This window comes from Podarcis filfolensis, assembly GCF_964270895.1.
Source record: "Podarcis filfolensis genome assembly, chromosome: 7".
In the NCBI taxonomy this organism is placed as follows: Eukaryota; Metazoa; Chordata; class Lepidosauria; order Squamata; family Lacertidae; genus Podarcis; species Podarcis filfolensis.
Window position 1 is genome coordinate 2,792,364 of NC_139603.1, and position 23,007 is coordinate 2,815,370.

General features: G+C 40.8%; 1 protein-coding gene across 2 annotated transcripts in view; it reads right to left on the reverse strand.

Annotated features, from left to right (window-relative positions):
• SLC24A3 (solute carrier family 24 member 3) overlaps window positions 1–23,007 on the reverse strand; it is a 184,218-nt gene that overhangs the window by 45,325 nt on the left and 115,886 nt on the right. For both annotated transcript variants that reach the window (XM_083624467.1, XM_083624466.1), the window contains exons 3-6: window positions 19,782–19,858; window positions 6,010–6,084; window positions 4,782–4,866; window positions 2,101–2,204 (exon numbers count right to left, since the gene is read on the reverse strand). In XM_083624467.1, coding sequence (XP_083480593.1) covers window positions 2,101–2,204; window positions 4,782–4,866; window positions 6,010–6,084; window positions 19,782–19,858 — 341 coding nt within the window. The remainder of the gene's footprint in view (window positions 1–2,100; window positions 2,205–4,781; window positions 4,867–6,009; window positions 6,085–19,781; window positions 19,859–23,007) is intronic.

Genomic DNA, 23,007 nt, shown 5'->3' on the forward strand with positions numbered 1-23,007 from the left:
AGCAGCCCAGAAGATAGATGGCATATTAGATCAAAAGCCACCTTCCTTGAGCTTTCCTTACCCTTTGTCCTGATTAACATTGCTATGAGTTTTATGTAAGCCTTACATTGTAAGGATTCCACTGCTAGTTAAAACTGCTCTGTTAGCTGGTTCTCTGATTTTTTTACCACCCCGCCCCCCACATCAAAACCAAAACATCATTTAGATAGAGCTCTAACCAGAGAGAACTTTACTGGAAGGAAAAACAGTCAATAAGGGTGGAGAGAAACATAATATTTGCAGAGAAGTTACAATGGTACATCACCTACAGTGTGATCTGAGCTTTCTCCTAACTTTGCCCTTTGCCTCACAGATGTTTGTTCTATTAAGTATTGCCCCTTTCCTGCCAGTGATCTCTCAGCCAAGAGGAAAGTGCTATTGTATACCTGTCTACCCAAAAGTAAAACTCTTTAAGATCAATGAGGCTTACTCCCAGGTAAGTGGGTTTAGGATTATAGCCTAAATCCTGTAGCACTGCCTCTGGAACCTCTCACTGCTATGGGAAGTGGAAGAGCACACAACAATGTTCAAATGCTAGTAAATTCCAAGCACTCATCAAAGCAAATGAAATGTCTAAGCAGTCCAAGTTGATCTCAGAAGCAGAATGTTTGCAAAATCCCAGGCTCCCTTCTCATGCCAGACCCAAGTGAGATTTCTATCTGCCTCTGATCTGCTTGCTATTTGTGAACTTGTAAAATTAAAAGATTCTATTTTCTTAATGGTAATCAGAATGTACATGTAGTGGTTAGGGCCTATAGGAAGAAAACAGTTTCACACTTCCTTTATGGGACCCCTCCACAGAAAACAGATTTTAACAGCAAAGTTCAGGCATCCTTTTTTCGACAGACCCTAGGAGTTCCAAAGTGTGGCTATATGTGCTGAGCTAGATCAACATCTCTTAGAACCTAGGGGTTGGATCATGACTTTAAATACTGGTTAAAAATTCATTTTAGTACATACTCAGAAAGCATATTAACTTGTTTATTGAGAGATTCACATATTTTTCATGGTTTTCTGCAATTACTTTTAAACTCAAACAAACAGGATTGCAATAGACTCTTTCCTCTTACTGGATGAGTCACATACTTTCTCTCTCATTAAGCAAAGGCTGTTAGACCACGAATTTCAAAAAATTTACCCCACTCAGCCTTCTGTATGCCTATCTGCTTACCTGGGCTTGCAGCCTTGTCATGGAATGATGCCCAACTATTTTTATAATTTAGATACCCCTTTGCATCTTAGAGCTTTTATGTTAGTTGCTTTAAATGTACTGTCTAGAAGGTTCAAAAAAATACCCTTCCAGAACAGACTTTGCCCCTGTGGTATGAACACACCAGATGTAATATATCATATAATTTTGGACTGCTCTCTCTTCATTCAACACTCTTAACTGGTGATTCCTTTGAAGCTCCAAATATCTACTTGCAAAGAATCTGTAATCCAATATCTGATGAAGGATGATATTTCCGAAACTACTGAGGTTGTTTCAGGATACAAAATTGAGATTCTTAATCTTACCTAATGATGGCTACTGAGTCTTTTATATGTTTTGTGTGCTTAATATGTCTGGACTATTAATTTTTTATTGGACTATTTTTAATGGTCTAAATTATGCAAATAAAGGCTGAATGAAAAGTATTTGTTGAAATGCATAAAAATGAATTTGTAAGCAGGAAGCCTTTATTAATACTGGGGAAGGGGACTGACTTCTAAGGAAACACAGAAAGGGTCCCGAGATAAAACATAAAGGTATATTAACTGCTTTGTGGGACCTACAGTTCAATCCTACTTCGAACTGATTATGAAAATGCAATGCCACAAGCAGTGTTTAAGGCCTCTAGGTAGGAAGCAACATTAATGAGTTCATTGTGCTACAGAGATAAATAAAACTGAGCTATCTTACATGTTTGTTACATCAACGGTATAAGAAATGCATTGAACTCTTGTGAAATGTTATATAAATAGAGGCAAGGAGGAGATTTCCATACTGATTGTGCACCAGTTTGTAAAATGGTGGCTACTACTCAAGGGGGAGGAGGAGATTTGGTCATATTCTCTTACCTGCCCTGCAAAGAGGCCACAAACCCCAATTATACAGAGTATGTTGAATACAGCAGAGCCAACGATGGTCCCAACACCCACGTCTCCTTTCGTGATAAACACACCTGAAGGAAGAAAATAATTCCTGTGTCGCTCAGAATGAACAGGCAGGATTTCCCACCGCAAACCAGAACAAGTGGCACTATTCAAGAAGACTGCTGGGATTAAGGAGAAAACACCAGAGCATATTTTCTAAAACTGAGAGAAGCAGAGAAAATGTGTGTAATAAAAAGATTGCTTAAAGGTGTTTTCAGCACGATCAACCAGCTGAACAGTCAAATTCATTATAGTATGGAAAAGGAAACAAGTGCAAAGGTTTCTCATCATCTGGTTAGTAGTACATGCAGGTCTGATCAACGCATGTTAGAATGAGATGGTAGAATGAGCTGTTCCACTTCAGGTGGAGGAGCCACCATTTTTGAATGCTTCACTAAGAGAGAGAGAGAGAGAGAGAGAGAGAGAGAGAGAGAGAGAGAGAGAGAAAGAAATACTGCCTGTTTGCAGCTGTGCTGGTTTTCTACTTGCAGGGATCTCTCTCTCTCCACCACAGCAGTCTTAAATGGCACAGGCACTCTACCACTTTAGGACTTGCATCACCATGTAGCACCTCATACAAGACCAAGTCTTACTTGAGTGCCCTGAGCTGTTAGAATAAGCTTTCTCAGATTTTGCTGCTGTCTGGTATTTGGGGGGCAATGTGCATAGGATTCCAATACACATTGGGGTAGGAATTTGGGGTGGGAAAATACTTGTTTAAAGTCAAATGGCCCGTGTTCAGGAGTTCTTTCTGCATGGTTAGCACTGCATGAAGAGCCTCTGCTGTTGCCCACACATTGGGGGGAAGTTGGTAGAGGGGAAGGCTGTAGGGCCTGCATGGGCTGCCTCTGTGAACTGGAAATAGGGGTAAACAGACCTGTTAATTTTGGTTCTCCCTGTTTCCCATTTCCCTAATCTTAAATTCTCTACATTTTCTACATTTCTGCAGCAGTTTGTGATCATTAAAATTCTTCAGCATGTCTCTTTAAGAAACACATTTTTGCATGCAGCTTTGACAAATGCACACATTTCCAAAAGCCATTTCTGCTAATGTAATGCATTTTTGTATGTTACTCATTTTTATGCACACCTTTACCTATTATATGCATTCTTTAAAACATTATTTAGTTTGAGAAACTGCATTGCAAAATTTGGATGTGTGGCTTTCAAAGGATAGCTATTATCTAAATTCCTGTGTTTCAGTTCTCATAAAGGTTTTGGAAAGTGAACATTTGATAGATTTAGATTTAAATATGAGCTGAATGGAATTTCTTCTCCATCACTAGCTGGAGCCCTGCTTGATCAAGATCCCAGCTCACAGAGCCAGCCTACACATGTTTGGCAGGATTTTAGATAATTTGAACAACATTAGGATTCTCCCCAGTCATTTTTTCATGACTGAATATTCAAATTTGGCCTTGATCTAAGAATGAATAACAGTGTTTGGAGGCCAAATTACCTGGTGTGAATGTGATGAATCCTTCCCTCTAAAGACCACACATAAGCACATTGATCAACCTAAACTTAGAGAGATGAAACAGCTGAGCTTGCCACATCCTGTGGCTCTGATCCTTTCTTCCCAGAATCTCTCTGCCCTGCAGGGGCCTGAGCTGCCTCCTTGTCTGACCATGGCTGCTAGTGCAGGGTTGCCATATTTCGAAAAGTAAAAACTAGGACACCCTGAAAGTTGTTGAGCTTCCCCCCCCCCACCCCACCGGATGTCATTTCTGCCTTTGAAAACCCAGGAAAATCCGGATGGATGGCAGCCCTATGCTAGTGAACATGTTTTTTCTTAACATAAGGGCATTTTTTAAAAGTAGCTTTCCACTTCCTCCAAGGAATTTTGACTCACTAGCAATCACCCAGCCTGACCTTGCAGTGTGTTATATACTCTGAGGAGAACTACTGAAAATGACTATGCTGCTCCCCACTCTCTCCACCTAACCTTTACTACCTCAGATGCAACAAAAGAAAACACGAACGTTTGAGACTGCCTTACACCAAATCAGCTTCCATTCATCCCAATATTAACTACTTAAACTGGTAGTGGTTCTCCACCATCTCAGGCTGGGGTCCTTCCTACCTTGCTACCTGAGATCCTTTATGGCAGTGCTAGGATCTTTATGCGTACAAGGCATGTGCACCTCACTGAGTTATGGTCGAATCCACTTTCATTATCTGTGCAGCTTCAAATTAAATGTATCATAGTCACATCTAGCTGTAGATTGAGCCATTCTTCACATCTCTTTCTGCATGGCACATGACAACAGGGATGCCATTCAAAAGCATATTGTTTTGTACTTACTAAGAACACACAGGTGGGAAAATTCCCAACAAACATAATATTTTCCTGGGTAGTCATCCCAGGAAGATCATCCTGGGATGTTGTTGTTGGCACTGGGGCAATCTTCCAGCAACATCCATTCCATCCTTCTGCCAATGTTTATTGAACTAAGGTTAACCTTATGGATTTGGTTGTCTACCCAAAACCTGGGTGTGCATATCTATCCCCCATCATCTTTGTGGGAAAGATAAGGCACAAAACTATTAAAAAGCTGCATTTACTTTTGTAGTTATAGCAAGAAAGAAGCGGATGACTTAGTTACCTATGACAGATGTAAACAGTTCTGGAGCCGAGCTGCCGGCTGCCATGAATGTTGCCCCTGCCACATCTTCACTGAGGTGCAGGCGCTGTGGAAGAAGAGAAAAGTCTCTTATCAGAAGCAAAATATAACACGTCCCCGGGCTATTAGTGTTTCAGGACTCAGGATTCATGGTCGTCTCCAACATCCTCCCCAGGCAGAATAGTATCAAAGGATATGCAATGCAGTAGTAGCTGCAGCAGAATCCTTTCCCCAAAGTATTACCTCCAATGTCACTCTAACACAGGAGGATGTTGGAGGTGTGCAAGGGGCCTGCAGCAGAACTCTTTAGGGATGCCATTTATCTTTCTGATAGTTTGGGAGCACTGTCACGGCTACTCTGCATGGTTTCATCCTAGGCTCCTCCAGGGACACATAGTTTTTTTACAACTTTACTCTTGTCTGTGTCTTTTAAATGGGACATTAGCACACTGTTTCTCTAGCAGCTTTCTACTGATGTTCAAAATAATTACCGTAGCTGTCATCTGCTGCCTGAACCTGAGAAATTATTTATATTATTGTTAAATTATCATTATCAATTACTTAACTGCTGGTAAGAGGAATTATCAGCCTGTCCCATTTGATTTCCATGTATAAATGTCACATTATTTTATACTTACAATGCTATAAATGATTTCAGGTATCAAAACTTTACACACTTAAGTTAATGTTTCTCAGGCTTGGAATTTTAATAACAAGCTTTTCATGTTTCAGTTTTATTTTGTATGATTTTTACCTTAAATTTGTGATAGCTCAAGCTCAATAAAAACATCAAATAAGAGTAGATTTTTATTTTTACCTCTAACAGGTTGATCCTGCTGATCGACACCATACACTTAAAGCTCATTCAACACACTTTTAAAGCACATGACTTAGTACTTGATTCATATGCTGCAGGATTGGCAGTGGCCTTAAATCAAGTTGCTACAGTTGTTCATGAAAGCTATACCAACCACAGCGATATTTTTCTAGAAAAAGCGGTGCCAGAGATCTCCCTTGTTCTCTTAGCATGGCAATGGAGCCCACCTGAGAGGTGCTGTAAATGAGCTCCAGCACATTCCAGCTGAAAAAAGACCTGGCTATGCCCATAGAAATGAAGTGTGTAAAACTGATGGCATGTAAACAAAGGTTACAATTCGGGTTTGGTAATTTCATTAATAAATATGCCTAAGTAGCATCAACATAGACTTACTTCGCAAATCTTTTCCAACGAAGGGACAAAGAAATCATCACAGACAATAGCCAAAGCATAGAACATGTAGACAGCCTGCAAGAACAGAAAGCATTCTGTTTACAAGGCACCAGTTAAAACAGGATACTGTCATAATTTAATTATTTTAAAAGAATTAAGAACACATTATGTATACTGGTTTGGAATGACATCAAAGATATACCACAGAATTAAATTGGTGTAGTAGTCAACCCTGCTGTCTAGGGAACCCTGGAAACTGCAGTGTGTGTGTGGGGGGGTGTGTCTTCAGCAGATAAATCTCAGTTCTCATCCTACCCCCTACTCATCCCTAAGACACATCCCTACCCAGAAAAACCAGCACTTTTAAACAATTTGTTTTTGTTTTTGTTTGAAAAATATTTATTAAGGTTTTACAGAAACAGATATACAAAAACACATAATAAAAGAAACAGAAAAAATATGAATAAACACACAGAAAAAATAAGAAAAATTAAAAACAATTCCATTTTTCATAACTTAAAATTCATTTGCTTGTTTCTTTGACTTCCTCACACCTCCCCTTCTTGTATTCTCATTTAAATAATCAAATCAGCAAATCCTTACCCTCTTTCATTTATCTTATCTCTATAACTTAACATTTTATAACTCAGTATTTTCATCCATTATCAATTCATTTTTGCATATTCTTATTAACTTTGTTGCTAATACCACTTATTTCCAATCCAACATCATTTTAATTATGTTTTTACCTATTTAACCCTTTTTCCATATTCTTAAGGCATTACAGCTGGAAACCACTTAATTTCTATCCAACATCATTCTAACATTCATTAATTTTACAATATTTCTGTAGATAGTCTTTAAATTTCTTCCAATCCTCTTCCACCGACTCTTCTCCCTGGTCTCGGATTCTGCCAGTCATTTCTGCCAATTCCATATAGTCCATCACCTTCATCTGCCATTCTTCCCGGGTGGGTAGATCTTGTGTCTTCCAATACTTTGCGATAAGTATTCTTGCTGCTGTTGTTGCATACATAAAGAAAGTTCTGTCTTTCTTTGGCACCAATTGGCCGACCATGCCCAGGAGAAAGGCCTCTGGTTTCTTCAGGAAGGTATATTTAAATACCTTTTTCATTTCATTATAGATCATTTCCCAGAAAGCCTTAATCTTTGGGCACGTCCACCAAAGGTGAAAGAATGTACCTTCAGTTTCTTTACATTTCCAACATTTATTATCGGGCAAATGATATATTTTTGCAAGCTTGACTGGGGTCATGTACCACCTGTATATCATTTTTATAATATTCTCTCTTAAGGCATTACATGCCGTAAATTTCATACCTGTGGTCCACAACTGTTCCCAGTCAGCAAACATAATGTTATGTCCAACATCTTGTGCCCATTTAATCATAGCAGATTTCACCGTTTCGTCCTGTGTATTCCATTTCAACAGCAAGTTATACATCCTTGACAAAATCTTAGTTTTGGGTTCTAACAGTTCTGTTTCTAATTTTGATTTTTCCACCTGGAAGCCAATTTCCTTGTCCAAATTATATGCCTCCATTATCTGATAATAATGAAGCCAATCTCGCACTTTGTTTTTTAATTTCTCTGCAGTTTTAATCTATCTCTGCAGTTTTAATCTATCTCCTTCTTGTTCCAAGATTTCCCAATATTTCGGCCATTTGGCCTCCATGTTGAGCTTTTTCTGGGCTTTTGCTTCCATTGGTGACAGCCACCTTGGGGTTTTATTTTCCAATAAGTCCTTATATCTTATCCAAACATTGAACAAAGCTTTCCTAACAATATGGTTCTTAAATGCTTTATGTGCTTTAACCTTGTCGTACCACAAATATGCATGCCACCCGAAAACATTATTAAAACCTTCTAAATCCAGAATGTCTGTGTTCTCAAGAAGCAGCCATTCTTTTATCCAGCAGAATGCTGCTGATTCATAGTAAAGTTTAAAGTCTGGCAGGGCAAATCCACCCCTTTCCTTTGCATCAGTTAATATCTTAAATTTTATTCTGGGCTTCTTGCCCTGCCAGACAAATCTAGAGATATCTTTCTGCCACTTCTTGAAACAATCCATCTTGTCCACAATTTGCAGTGTTTGAAACAAAAACAGCATTCTAGGCAGTACATTCATCTTTATAGCTGCAATTCGGCCCAACAAGGAAAGCTTCAAATTTGACCAAATTTCTAAATCTTTTTTCACTTCCGTCCAACATTTTTCATAATTATCTTTAAATAAGTTCCCATTTTTTGCTGTCATGTTAATCCCCAAGTATTTCACTTTCTTGACCACATTCAAACCTGTCTCATTCTGAAACCTCTCTCTTTCAATCGGTGTTAAATTTTTCTCTAAAACCTTAGTTTTTGACTTGTTCAGTTTGAATCCTGCCACTTGACCAAATTCTTGAATTAGTTCTAAAACCCTTTTAGTACTAGATTCTGGCTCCTGTAACGTCAATACTAAATCATCTGCAAATGCTCTCAATTTGTACTGTTTGGCTCCGACCTAAACAATTTGTTTTTAATGTTTGCTTTTTATCGGCATTTTTAAATGAAAATTTCATCTTGTTTAATAAAAACCGCTTAGAGGTTTTTGGTGATTAAGAGGTATATAAATCTTGTCAAATAAAGAAAATAGAATTATTTGTGGAAATATGTGATATATGACCCTGTTCTGTGGAGTTAGCATCCCAGATGAGATTGTACTTATGCAAACAATTGAATAAATTTCTGTTTCAACAAGCTTTTTCTGCTGTCTCAAAAGGTCTTTATTATAGAAGTTTATTCTGTGTTCTTTTTCAACCTCTCTTTAGTTGTGGGTTTTTGTACTGTTTTTAAAGCTGTTTTAGTTGTTTTGAGGCTCATTTGAAAACAATTCATACATTAACAAGCTAACAGTAATACAGTGGTACCTCGGCTTACAAACTTAATCCGTTCTGGAAGTCCGTTCTTAAACTGAAACCGTTCTTAAACTGAGGCGCACTTTCCCTAATGAGATCTCCCACCGCCAGTGTCCTTCCACCGTTCGGCTTCTGTTCATAGACTGAGGTAAAGTTCGCAAACCGGAACACTACTTCCAGTTTTGTGGAATCATAGAATAATAGAATCATAGAGTTGGAAGAGACCACAAGGGCCATCGAGTCCAACCCCCTGCCAAGCAGGAAACACCATCAGAGCACTCCTGACATATGGTTGTCAAGCCTCTGCTTAAAGACCTCCAAAGAAGGAGACTCCACCACACTCCTTGGCAGCAAATTCCACTGTCAAACAGCTCTTACTGTCAGGAAGCTCTTCCTAATGTTTAGGTGGAATCTTCTTTCTTGTAGTTTGGAACCATTGCTCCGTGTCCGCTTCTCTGGAGCAGCAGAAAACAACCTTTCTCCCTCCTCTATATGACATCCTTTTATATATTTGAACATGGCTATCATATCACCCCTTAACCTCCTCTTCTCCAGGCTAAACATGCCCAGCTCCCTTAGCCGTTCCTCATAAGGCATCGTTTCCAGGCCTTTGACCATTTTGGTTGCCCTCCTCTGGACACGTTCCAGTTTGTCAGTGTCCTTCTTGAACTGTGGTGCCCAGAACTGGACACAGGACTCCAGGTGAGGTCTGACCAGAGCAGAATACAGTGGCACTATTACTTCCCTTGATCTAGATGCTATACTCCTATTGATGCAGCCCAGAATTGCATTGGCTTTTTTAGCTGCCGCGTCACACTGTTGGCTCATGTCAAGTTTGTGGTCCACCAAGACTCCTAGATGTACTGCTCTCAAGCCAGGTGTCACCCATCTTGTATTTGTGCCTCTCATTTTTTTTGCCCAAGTGCAATACTTTACATTTCTCCCTGTTAAAATTCATCTTGTTTGTTTTGGCCCAGTTCTCTAATCTGTCAAGGTCGTTTTGAAGTGTGATCCTGTCCTCTGGGGTGTTAGCCACCCCTTCCAGTTTGGTGTCATCTGCAAATTTGATCAGGATGCCCTTGAGTCCATCATCCAAGTCATTGATAAAGATGTTGAATAAGACCGGGCCCAAGACAGAACCCTGTGGCACCCCACTAGTCACTCTTCTCCAGGATGAAGAGGAACCATTGATGAGCACCCTTTGGGTTCGGTCAGTCAGCCAGTTACAAATCCACTGAGTGGTAGCATAGTCAAGACCACATTTTACCAGCTTCTTTACAAGAATATCATGGGGCACCTTGTCAATGCCTTGCTGAAATCAAGGTAGGCTACATCCACTGCGTTCCCTTCATCTACCAGGCTTGTAATTCTGTCAAAAAACGAGATGAGGTTAGTCTGACATGACTTATTTTTCAGAAATCTATGCTGACTATTGGTGATCACAGCATTCCTTTCTAGGTGCTCACAGACTGTTTGCTTAATGATCTGCTCCAGAATCTTCCCTGGTATTGATGTCAGACTGACTGGGCGGTAATTATTTGGGTCCTCTCTTTTCCCCTTTTTGAAAATAGGGACAACATTTGCCCTCCTCCAGTCTGCCGGGACTTCGCCTGTTCTCCAGGAATTCTCAAAGATGACTGCCAGTGGTTCTGAGATCACATCTGCCAGTTCTTTTAATACTCTTGGATGCAGTTCATCTGGCCCTGGAGACTTGAATACATCTAGACTAGCCAAGTATTCTTGTACTATCTCCTTAGTTATTCTGGGCTGTGTTTCCTCTGCTGAATCATTTGCTCCAAATTCTTCAGGTCGGGCATTGTTTTCTTTATCGGAGAAGACTGAGGCAAAGAAGGCATTGAGGAGTTCAGCCCTTTCTGTGTCCCCTGTTTGCATTTCACCATCTTCTCCTCTGAGTGACCCCACTGTTTCTTTGTTCTTCCTTTTGCTACGAACATACCCATAGAAGCCTTTTTTGTTGCTTTTAACCTCTCTAGCAAGCCTGAGTTCATTCTGTGCTTTAGCTTTTCTGACTTTGTGTCTACACGTGCTGGCTATTTGTTTGAATTCCTCTTTGGTGGTTCCCCCCTTTTCCATTTTTTGTACACATCCTTTCTTAATCTTAACTCAGTTAAAAGTTCTTTAGATAGCCACCCTGGCTTCTTTAGGCACCTTCCATGTTTCCGTCTCATTGGTATTGCCTGAAGTTGTGCTTTTACTATCTCCCTCTTAACAAACTCCCAGCCATCATGAACTCCCTTTCCTTTTAGTATTACTGTCCATGGGATCTCACCCAGCACTTCCCTAAGTTTTATGAAGTCGGCTTTCTTAAAGTCAAGAAATTGAGTCCTAGTATGCTTGGCTGCTCCTTTCCACTGTATAGTAAACTTCAGAAGAGCATGGTCACTTGCGCCTAATGATCCTTCCACTTCTACCCCACTAACCAGGTCATCAACATTGGTTAGGACCAGATCTAAAATGGCTGTTCCTCTTGTTGCTTCTTCCACTTTCTGGACAATGAAGTTGTCTGCAAGGCCAGTGAGGAATCTGTTTGACCGTATGCTCTTGGCTGAGTTTGACATCCCACAAATATCTGGGTAATTGAAGTCCCCCATTACTACTATCTCCCTTCCTTTTGCATGCTTGGCCATCTGTTCCAGGAAGGCATCATCTATGTCCTCCGTTTGGCTTGGGGATCTATAGTAAACTCCCACAATGAGGTCACTGTTATTCTTCTCTCCCTTAATTTTGACCCAAATGCTCTCACTTTGGCTTTGAGGTTCTAAATCTTGGAGTTCATAAACCAAATAGTTCGTAAACAGGGCTATTCTTAAACCAAGGTTCCACTCTAAAATCAATATATTTTTGTAGTGTAGCTATGTCCCAAATTGCATTTGACACACTTTTCAGATTTTCAGTATGCAAAGTGCTCCATTATTTGTTTTGCACCTGGAAGGTACAGGGACAGGATTGTGGAGAGTTCAAGGATGTGTAGGAGAATCAGAAGGAGCACCGGATTGGCTCTGACGGTGCTAAAAATACGTAATTAATGCCACTAATGAACAAATAAAATGAAATGGCATCATTTCATGCTAGCCTTAAGGGTTGGGTTACAGCATCATAAAGGTAAAGGTAAAGGTACCCCTGCCTGTACGGGCCAGTCTTGCCAGACTCTAGGGTTGTGCGCCCATCTCACTTAAGAGGCCGGGGCCCAGCGCTGTCCGGAGACACTTCCGGGTCACGTGGCCAGCGTGACAAGCTGCATCTGGCGAGCCAGCGCAGCACACGGAACGCCGTTTACCTTCCCGCTGGTGAGCGGTCCCTATTTATCTACTTGCACCCGGGGGTGCTTTTGAACTGCTAGGTTGGCAGGCGCCGGGACTGCACAATGGGAGCTCACCCCGCTGCGGGGATTCGAACCGCCGACCATGCGATCGGCAAGTCCTAGGCGCTGAGGTTTTACCCACAGCGCCACCCGCGTCCCCATAATAGCACCCATTATAACCTGTGTTCCCTTGTGCCTCTGTCTTTCCTGCATTATGCAAGTTCCTTCTCATAGCTCCCTTTTGTTCGCTTGCATTTGAAATCCTAAAGAGAAAGGCTTTGAGGCTGAGAGCCAGCAGCAACACATAAGCAACAAGAGAACATGGGAGTTGAAGAGTGAGTCCCTCCACAGAGCCCTCTGAAGAAGGCATCCCCAACTGCAGAGCTAGAACCAGGGGGAGTTGGCAGCAGCCATAAAGGAGAGTGGGCAGGAGGAGAAGCTTATAGGGAAACTGACCTGCTATGAAGGGAACAGGTAGACAAAGAAGCAATATAGGAATGCTTGGAACACCTGCAGTGTGGGAGCCTCACAAGGAAGGCCAGAGTCTGTCTGAAAGTCCCAGTGCCACAACTGCCCCTTCCTCCACTGCCTCGGTTACTTTTAGCTTGGTAATGAAAGGGTCAGGGAGTACTCAGTCTGAGGCTGGGACCTTCACCCTGAATGGATAGCCAGACCTGGATGAGCCAACAGGCTCCTTGGGAGCGATGACGGGGCCTGAGAGAGCAACACGGCCTCTTCTTCCTCAACTCTGCATCCCTTTGTTTTATTTTACATTAGCTTTAGGCGGCTTTCTGTCAAAAAAATATCAGAGTAGCTACTACAATAAATACAAGATCAGTTAGATCTTGGATAATTTACATGTAGATAGATAAAACACAACAAAACAGATTGAATCATAGATAATATAGTATCATTATAATAATGATAAGTGGTTTGGTGGATGTAGGCATGAGTCTCTCTGAATCCACATTAACTGTGGGATAGGTGCAACCTAGGAATATTTAGAGGATTATATATACATCCAAGTGCATATTTAATATGTGAATATATAATGTCCATTTTATAAGTTATATGCACTAAATTTTGAAATCAAAACCCCAACTCAATACAACAAAAAATTCATCAGTACAGCACCAAAGGCAGTTAAAACAGGCATTTATCAATAGTAATAATTGGAGAACCCCTTTTGGACTTTTTGTATGGAAGGGGAAATGAATGAATTTGAGGTGTTTAAGTCTGAAGATTGGGAAAATATTACTTAACAGAAGGAGGAGCAATTGGATGTCATCCTGGAGTGAATACTTTGAATAATCTTTTTATATGTAACTGACAGATGGAGAATCCTAAGTCCTTTTTATTTCTCTTACTCTTTCTCTTTTTTTCTCTTTTCTTTTCTTCTTTCATTCTTGTATTTTTTTATCTTCCTTCTTTTTTCCTTTATTCGCTTTGTTTGTTTGTTTGTTTTGGTGTCCTCTACTCTGAGTCAATATTGGGATTATACACAAGGGTGATGGATGGTTGGTGAAGGAACCTGTGCGAGAGGCAGGGAAAGGAAGATCTCCCAGGGTGGGAGGCAGAGAGAAGAAAGGAAAGCTCCCAGGTAAGACCTGGCAAGGTCCACCCCTTCCTGTGTGAGACAAGGCTTAAGATCTACCTTTGAGAGCAGACTATGCATTTTATTTTCTCTTTCATGTTATGAAAAAAAAGAAAAGGAAAGTGATATAAGAATTCTGAGGTCCCAAATATAAAGCAAGCATTCATAAATGTACAAGGCAAACACATACATAATTACCACATGTCTGAAATCGCACAGGAGAGCAAACCTGCAAGGAGGAAGGAAATGGGAAAGCCTCTCCATTGTCTATGCTTACCTGTCTTAAGGGCGTATGTGTGTATGAATAGGGTGAGCCTGTGACAGGAATTAAAGTATTTACCATCACAAAAGAATGGCCAGGCTGCCCAGGTAAAGCAATCAATGACCAATATCAAGTATCCTGGCAAACAGAATTTCTGCTGGAGACTGCCTCTTTCTGTGATGTATGTATGATGTTTTGGGGGTGGTCTCGAGCTACAGGGTGGGAAATTTCAAAAGTCTATATAAGAACTTGCACACCAATGTTCTGGGTTCCTCTCCTCCCTCCCTGCGTGGAGTAAGCGGGGGACCCTGTTGCAACAGTTTAATAAAGATCAGGCTTACTAGCTGCTTTGCTTCTCAATATTCTCTGGTTGGCCTCTGTTATTTTCTCCTACCGATAGGGAATCTACTTAAGGACTCGATACGGGCTCCTGGATACCCCATAAGAGAAAAGGAGCAGTTTTTTCTTATAACAAAATGGAAAAATGGCATTTCCATGGGAAACAAGCCACAACTCCCTTTCATTTCAGTGGTGCTTGTACAGAACTTCCTGGTGGATTCTGAGCCACAGATGTCTGTTTCTTTGCCTGCTGCCCTTATCAGCACCTAAAATCCACTCTCTGTGGCAGCCTCATCATCTTGCCTCCTGAGAGGGCTGCCTCTGGATTGCTGGGATATCTCAGTCAGTGAAGCATAAGACTCTTAATCCCAGGGTTGTGGGTTTGAGCCCCGTGTTGGGCGAAAGATTCCTACATTGAAGGAGGTTGGACTAGATGGCTCTCCTGGTCTCTTCAAACTCTACATTTCCATGGCCCTTTTTCACTGAATATGTGTAGGCTCTAGAAAACTTAAGCCAGTCAAATGTCCCAGTTATTCCTAAACAAATGTAGTTTTCATGTGGGAGGTTTGCAAAATTTGGAGCTTGATTTCCAAGGGAGGTTTCTATGAAGGTGAATGATCTAGAGTTTCCATGTCTCCTGACATTGTAGCTTAAGTGTAGTGCCAGGCAGATCGGAAGGTGGCCTGGTGGGATACAGATGTGTTTTATGATATCACCTGCCAGTTAGGGGAAGAGCCTGAGTGCGTCTGCAGGATGGAGCCAGGCAAGCATGGAATAGAAAAAGAGTTCATCAGGTCAGGCAGAAAATAAGTGCACCATCTTGATACTGCCCTCACCCTGGGATTTCACTTATTTGTCCTAGAAACCTGAGGCTCCAGGTTAAACATGGGAGACCTGGCAACCCCTCCCCATTTTTTGTTATGTTCAGTCAAGAATCCAGAAGATGTGATGTCTAAGCAAAACAAACTTCAGTCAGTTATTTCCTCTTTTACAAGTCAATAATAGTGCCAGGTTAAAATGTTCCATTACAAAATCTAGCACCTAATAACCAGTGAATTTGATCATGTTCGCAGCCACATTGTGATGACTTTCCAGTTTTCTCAAACCACTAAAAGTCCTGTGATTGGCATAGGTCCCTACCTAGTCTATTATCATTGAAAAGGTTTGTTACTACAAGGAGATGCTGGTCACTAAATACATACAATTACAGAGCCAAATCAAATACACAGAAACATCATACAGTAGAGTCCTTTCTGGGCTGGAACACTTCAAATGGGAGAATATTTCAAAAACGAAACCCAGCATATGGAAAGCTAAACTGCAACTTTTCCATGTGACAAATGGTTCTAGCAAGTGCCATTGCAGAGTTTTGTCTGCATTTGGTAGATTGCCTCATGCAAGCTGAATATCACAACTGGATCAGAAACGCATGTGGGGAGCCACTGCTAAAAATAAGCAGCAAGGATTAAAATTTCCACGAAAAGGTTAATCACTTCCAGTTAAACAAGGAATTACTGGCTGAGGTATTCTTAGTCAAATAACTCTTGAGAGGCCATGCCTGGTTCCCAACTCAGAGGTTGAAAGGGGAGTGTGGAGGGGATGGCAGATGACAGAAATATCATGTGCTGGGCACTGGGGATGGGGACCTTAGGCCCCTCCTCACTTTTCAAGGCAGACATCCCCACACATAAAAACCCACATGAGTTGTGGATTACAGGACAAAACTATGTAATCTTTTACTATGATAGGTTTCTAGTCTTGTTTTGAGTACTGAACAAGTATATCTAGCTAAAAAAGTACTGCACACAAGATCTTGTTAGAAATCCAAGTGTATCACAACCTCGGCTTGGGAGATCTGAGTGGGAAGCAGAAAGCTGGAATGCAGCAATGAGAAAATGTTGATCTGCCGATTGAACAAAGGAAGAAAAGCAGGGTCTGGAGCAGGGGTGGGAAACTGGTGGTCCTCCACATGTTGTTGGACCCCATGCCTGACCATTGGCCATGCTGCCTGGATCTGATAGGAGCTGAAGTCCTCAACACCTAGAGAACCACAGGTTCCCACCCCTCCTCTGCATCTGAGAAGGGTGTTGAGGTGAGCCTAAGCTGCTTGCAGATCATACTAACTCACCAGACTCTCCCAACTTAAAGCCATCAAGTTTCCAGTTTAAGCTATGGAGTGCCTGATAACAAACTCAACATCTGAAGTCCTCAAAGTAGGTAAAAACAGTGTGCTATTAAAGGGCCAAGCCAATGTGAAGCAGTGCTAGTCCTGACAGGGGATCGGCACATAGCTTTTATAAAAAGGTAAAGGTAAAGGACCCCTGACAGTTAAGTCCAGTCGTGAACGAATCTGGGGTTGCAGCGCTCATCTCGCTTTACTGGCTGAGGGAGCCGGCGTACAGCTTCTGGGTCATGTGGCCAGCATGACTAAGCCACTTCTGGCAAACCAGAGCAGCGCACGGAAATGCCGTTTACCTTCCCACCAGAGCGGTACCTATTTATCTACTTGCAGTTTGACATGCTTTCGAACTGCTAGGTTGGCAGGAGCAGGGACTGAACAACGGGAGCTCACCCCGTCGCAGGGATTTGAACCGCTGACCTTCCGATTGGCAAGCCCTAGGCTCTGTGGTTTAGACCACAGCGCCACCCACATTCATATGGAGACACAAATAACATTAAGAGTAGGTGTTTTAATACAGCACTTCACTGTCACAGAAATACTAATGTAAGCATCCAAGCATGAAAATGGCAAGCAAGGATACTCTGCAAACACAACCTTTTATTCCAGAAAATAAAACATCTCAACACAACACAATCCTATAAAGACACTAGAGATAAGCAAGGAATTAATTAATGGTCTATTGGTTAGAACTGAATTCTCAGAATTTCAACAGCCTAACAGTAGAGAAAACATTCAAATTAGCTGAATAACTCATCCCATAAAAACTCATATCAGTTTCTCTCAGTGACACAAAAGAAAGACTAATGGCAAGAAAGCTCATTACTTCTTTCGGCATTTTAAAACTGATTTTAATTTAGATGGAAGGTCAGAGCACATCTTGCACACAAGTCTATTAAGCTCTCTGCCACATGTATAATTTCCCCAATGTTTCACCCAAGGTGAAGGAGGCATTCATATGGTTCTTCATACATTGTGACCACATCAGTTATGTTAAAGGGAAGGGATCACAGTATATTTAGTTGCAGACAACATGTTTTGTACCCAATTATATAAACTCAAAAATGATTAATTTAATTAAAGAGAGTTATTCAATTCAAATAATGTATGTCCTATTTCTGACAATGAGAACATAAATGAATTAATAGCGTTATCAGTTTATAGTGTTATCTGAGATGTCTCTTTAAAGGAAAAGACGTATGGCAACTGAAGCGTACATCCATATGGTCAGAGTTGTGTTGCTTATTGGTATGATAATTATTTTCTGTAACAACCTAAGTGTTAGAAGTTGTGTCTAACATCTTAAGCACTGGTAGCCACGTCTATGTTAATTATTTGGCTGGTTATTTGGGGGCTTTGCTTGCCTGGTCTGAAGATATGCAGCTGTACTCTCAAGGAGCTGGCTGCTTACAGAAAGGAAGCTGCTCCTCGTGAACAGAAGAGAAAAAGACCCGTGATATGAGTTGCACCTACACTCAGGAAACAGTGGCCTGCCATTTCAGTGGCCAGGCTGTTAATGGGAAGAGGGAGGTTTGATCCTGGCCCAACTGCATTGGCTGCCAGGTAGTTTCTGGGCTCAATTAAAAGTGCAGGTTTTGACCTATAAAGTCTTATGTGCCTCATGACCACAAAACCTTAAGCGATAGTGTCTCCCCATGTGAATCTACCCAAATTCATCATCTGGGGCCCTTCTTTGTGAGGGAGGTGTAGAAGATGGTGACACAAGATCAGGCCTTCTCCGTGGTGACTCCCTGGCTGGAATGGTCTCCCCAGAGAGATGTGCCTGGTGCCATCACTATCAACTTTCAGATGACAAGTGTAGACTCTCCAAGCCTCCCTATTTTCCAGGGACAGTCCCAAATTGACAGAAGCCTCCGGTTTCTGATTTGATCCTGGAATGTCATGCTTTTCCTTGCGATGCCCCGATTTTTATTAGAGAAATATTGGAGGGTATGCAAGTGGAGACTTTTTACTCGGCATTTCACTTTATTGATTGATTGATTACTTATTTATTTATTTAGTGCCCTTCGTCTGTAGATCTCAGGATGGTTCACAACATAATCAAGGTAGGGTGTGCCATTTTTAATGTTATTGTAAGTGAAGAACTTTTACTTAATAATGGTTTTTAACCTTTCAATGATACTTTAAATGTGGTATTTTATGCCTTTTTAAAGAGGCGGAGAGGAGGCTGCAGTCAGTGACAAATAAATATAAGAAATAAAAGTAAATAAATAGTGCCTGGATGCAATAGCACTCTCCTCATTTGTTATTTCCTTAGGCTGGTGCCAACATAGTCATCAAAAAGACCACAGGTGCAAAGTGCCTATGAGCTCCTCTCTGGGAGCCTGTAATGTTAGTGCTTCTGTGCTCAGCCAAGGTTTGGCTCAGCTTAGCATGACATGAAAAGTGACTCACTGATTCAATCAAGTTCTCTTGGGGTCCATTCAAAAAGGATTCAAAGAGAGTCAATGATTCTTTAAACTACAAACCCTGAATACGCTGGCATAAATGACAAGTGAATCAGTGCAACGGAAGACAAGAACACCTTCCTACAAGGAATTTCTGGTGCAAAATGACTAAATGGCTAAATATATATTTTAGAAACCCTGTTGTGGTAGCAGGCACGTCAAGTTGGACCCCACATGGAGGGGGGCTGTCACGTGCGCATGACATCACATGTGTGATGCCCCGCCCCCATCAGGCCACGCTTGTAGGGTCACTCTGGCAATCCCAGCAGGTGGCAGGGAGGGCAAAAATCGTCCTCCAAGCCTCCCGCCCATCCCAGCGCTCAGGCAATTGCGGAGGGCGCGGAGCTTGCCCAGGGGCAGCGGGGGATGGCAGCCACTACAACATTGAGGGGGGCAATGCCCCCTGCTCAAAATATTGAGGGAGCTGAAGCCCCTCGTGCCCCATATACCCAGCGCCACTGTGTGGTAGCCATAGATCTTCACTTGCTGCTGAACATTTAAAGTTTTTTAAATATTTATAAGGCATTTTTGAGGCCAGTGGTGACTACAGATTGGCATTATTAATTATTGTTCCTGCTGACGTTATCTCTCAATTATAATTTGTATGTTGTAACGTGTGTTTTTTAATGTTGTAATATTTTTTTTTGTTTAAAAAAATAAACATAATATGCATATAGGCAAATAGTGACTCACACAGAAGGCGTGCAAAACGACTGCTCCATGCCGCCGGTTCTCATTTGTGAAGATGTCATTAGGGAATTCATTGAGCGCTAGGAAGCAAAAAGCAAAGAATCAAGCAAATGGAAACATTCATTTAGTTCATAGTAAAGATACTTTAATTAAACAAGCCAAGTGCTTCTGTAGGCTGACAATCCTTGCATTTCCCTGCCATGGAAACTATCATACTGTTCATGTTACTTTTAAATTACTTCATTGTCCCCTGGACATTTTAAGCCTTTTTGGGTAAACATTTATTGGGAAATCTGATGCTACATTAATTGTAACAGTCTGTGTCATCAAGTTGCCTTGGGCACAGCCAACAAATTCTAAACACAGTGTTCTGTAATCTTCAGAGTTGTACTACTGGACATAATTATAAGAGCACTTTCTAAACACATAATTAGATTATGATATTAAAACTGTAACTGTAGCCAAGACAATAATACATTCTTAGGAACCTTACCGTTTTTATGCTTATGATTCCTCACATGATTTGAACGATGGCTAGACTACACTGTGTTGCTGCTTTAAGTCTGCCCCAATGAGCACTGATTTGAGAACTTGTTTCTAGGAACTCCGAAATAGTGGTGGTGAGCATAAGGAGAGAAGGGTTGACTGCACTGCTTGGTCATCACTGCTGAAGTGGCAGCTGAGGATGTGCCTCCTGCTTTAACCAAAGGCCGTCGCTCAGTGCCTGTGTTTGGCTAGTTTGGCAATCATGCTTGCACATGATGAGCAGCTCCCAGCCACAGCATACGGCAAGCCACTGGTGTTATGAGCCTTGGCACTGCTAGCCACTACCCAGGAGCAGGACCTGCAAGGCGTAGCCCTGCCTCCTCGCTTGTTTTGCCAAATGATGCCCAGTGCTCACAATCAAGGTGATGCCTACCTACTTTTAAAAATACTGTAACTTTTTATTGGGTTCTATAAACAAGGATGACAGGCATAATAAATGATACAAATAAACAGACCAAGTATCCTCATGTCATTTGTCAATCACAAAAACAGCACAATAAATTTGCAGTAATAACTACAACATATAGTTCATTATTAGTGCTCAATGTATAAGTTCTTGGTTTGTGAATTGGTTTAAACAAAAAGAAAGGGAAAGGAGCCCCTGGGGTTGTGCTTAGATTAAGTCTGAGTATTAGTCAGTTACGAATGAAACAACATAAAGTGTTGGTATATTCGAATGTGGGGTGTGAAGATAGTAATCTATGTTTACATTTAAATTTTTATCAACCAGACTGAGTCAACTGCTGATGTGTTCCTTTTTGTGCAATATTGGCATATGTTAATAAATCAAGCCACACCAGGGTATATCCATATTTCTTGATCGGTCTGTGTGTCAGCTATCGTTAATTTGTTAATCTCTCAAGGTGGACTGTTTTCCAAACTGTTTTGTACCAATTGTCCATCATTTTGCCAGAAAGGTCTTTCCCATATATGGTTATGTTGCATCTTGCTGCTGGTAATAAATAACTTATTAATTATTTATTATGTAAATCCAGATTGTTGTCTTGAAAAGTATTTAATACATGGACTATATGGGATTGGCAGAAATGACTGGCAGAATCCGGGACCAGGGAGAAGAGGCGGTAGCAGAAGATTGGAAGAAATTTAAAGACTATCTACAGAAACATTGCAAAATTAATGAATGTTAGAATGATGTTGGATAGAAATTAAGTGGTTTCCAGCTGTAATGCTTTAAGAATATAGAAAAAGGGTATAAATAGGTTAAAACATAATTAAAATGATGATGGATTGGAAATAAGTGGTATTTGTAACAAAGTTAATAAGAATATGCAAAAATGAATTGATAATGGATGAAAATACTGAGTTATAAAATGTTAAGTTATAGAGATAAGATAAACAAAAGAGGGTAAGGATTTGCTGATTCGATTATTTAAATGGGAATACAAGAAGGGGAGGTGTGAGGAAGTCAAAGAAACAAGCAAATGAGTTTTAAATTATGAAAAAGAATTGTTTTTAATTTTTTGTATTTTTTTGTGTGTGTTTACTCTTTTTTTTTGCTTTTCTTATTATGTGTTTTCGTATATCTGTTTTTGTACAATCTTAATAAATATTTCTTTAAAAAAAGAAAGAAAAGTATTTAATACAGTGGTACCTCCGGTTACGAACTTAATTCATTCTGGAGGTCCGTTCGTAACCGGAAACTGCTCTTAACATGAGGCGTGCTTTCGCTAATGGCACCTCCCGCTGCTGCCATGCCGCCAGTGTGCGACTTCCGCTCGTATTTTAGGACAAAGTTCGCAGCCTGGAGCAACTACTTCCAGGTTAGTGGAGCTCGTTACCCAAAGCGTTCGTAAGGGGGACGGTACATAACATGAGGTTCCACTGTAAAGCGAATTCTGGTTTGACTTCCAATTGTTGTTTTGTTATTTTATTAATTTTTTGGAATATCAAATTCTTTTTATGCATTTTTCAATTTATTAAAATTCTTTTTCAATCATCTCATGTCATATCTCAATACTTCCCAGCCTATCGCTCCTTGCCATCCTAGTTGATCTTTATTAAGCTGCATATCCTTTTGTTCCACCCAAGAACATTCTACTTGGATTCCTAGTTGTTGTTTCCTGCTGCACGTAAGTCAATCCCTTCTTGCAAGTTTGACTTTTATACCTCTTTATACACTTTCCAAAGTATTCCCACTCCTCCCTTATCCATGTCTCATCTTGATTTATCTTTGCTGTCATGGTAGCTAACTTCACATCAACTTATTTTGCCATTGCTCTTTTGCTGGGATTTCTTTTTCCTTCCATCTCTGCACATAGACTATTCTGGCTGACGTATAGGAAGAGACAGAGCATCTTCTTGAAGATGCCACCATTTATTATACCTAGTAAGAAGGCCTCTGTTGTTGTTGTTTTGGGGGGGATGTAAACATAAACACATTTTTTAGTTCTACATAAATCGTTTCGCAAAATTATTTGGCCTGCTTACATGACCACCACATATGCATAAAAGTCCCCTCTCATCTCGTGGTATTTCCAACACATTTTGGATCCTTTTTTGTACATCTTTACAATCTTGCTTGGGGTTAGGTACCACCTATACATTGTTTTTTGCATATTTTCCTTTATAGCAAAACAGGTCGAGACATTCATTTTTGTCTACCATAGTTTCTCCCACATCGTCATTTCTATGATGTAGCCAGTATCAATTACCCATTGAGTCA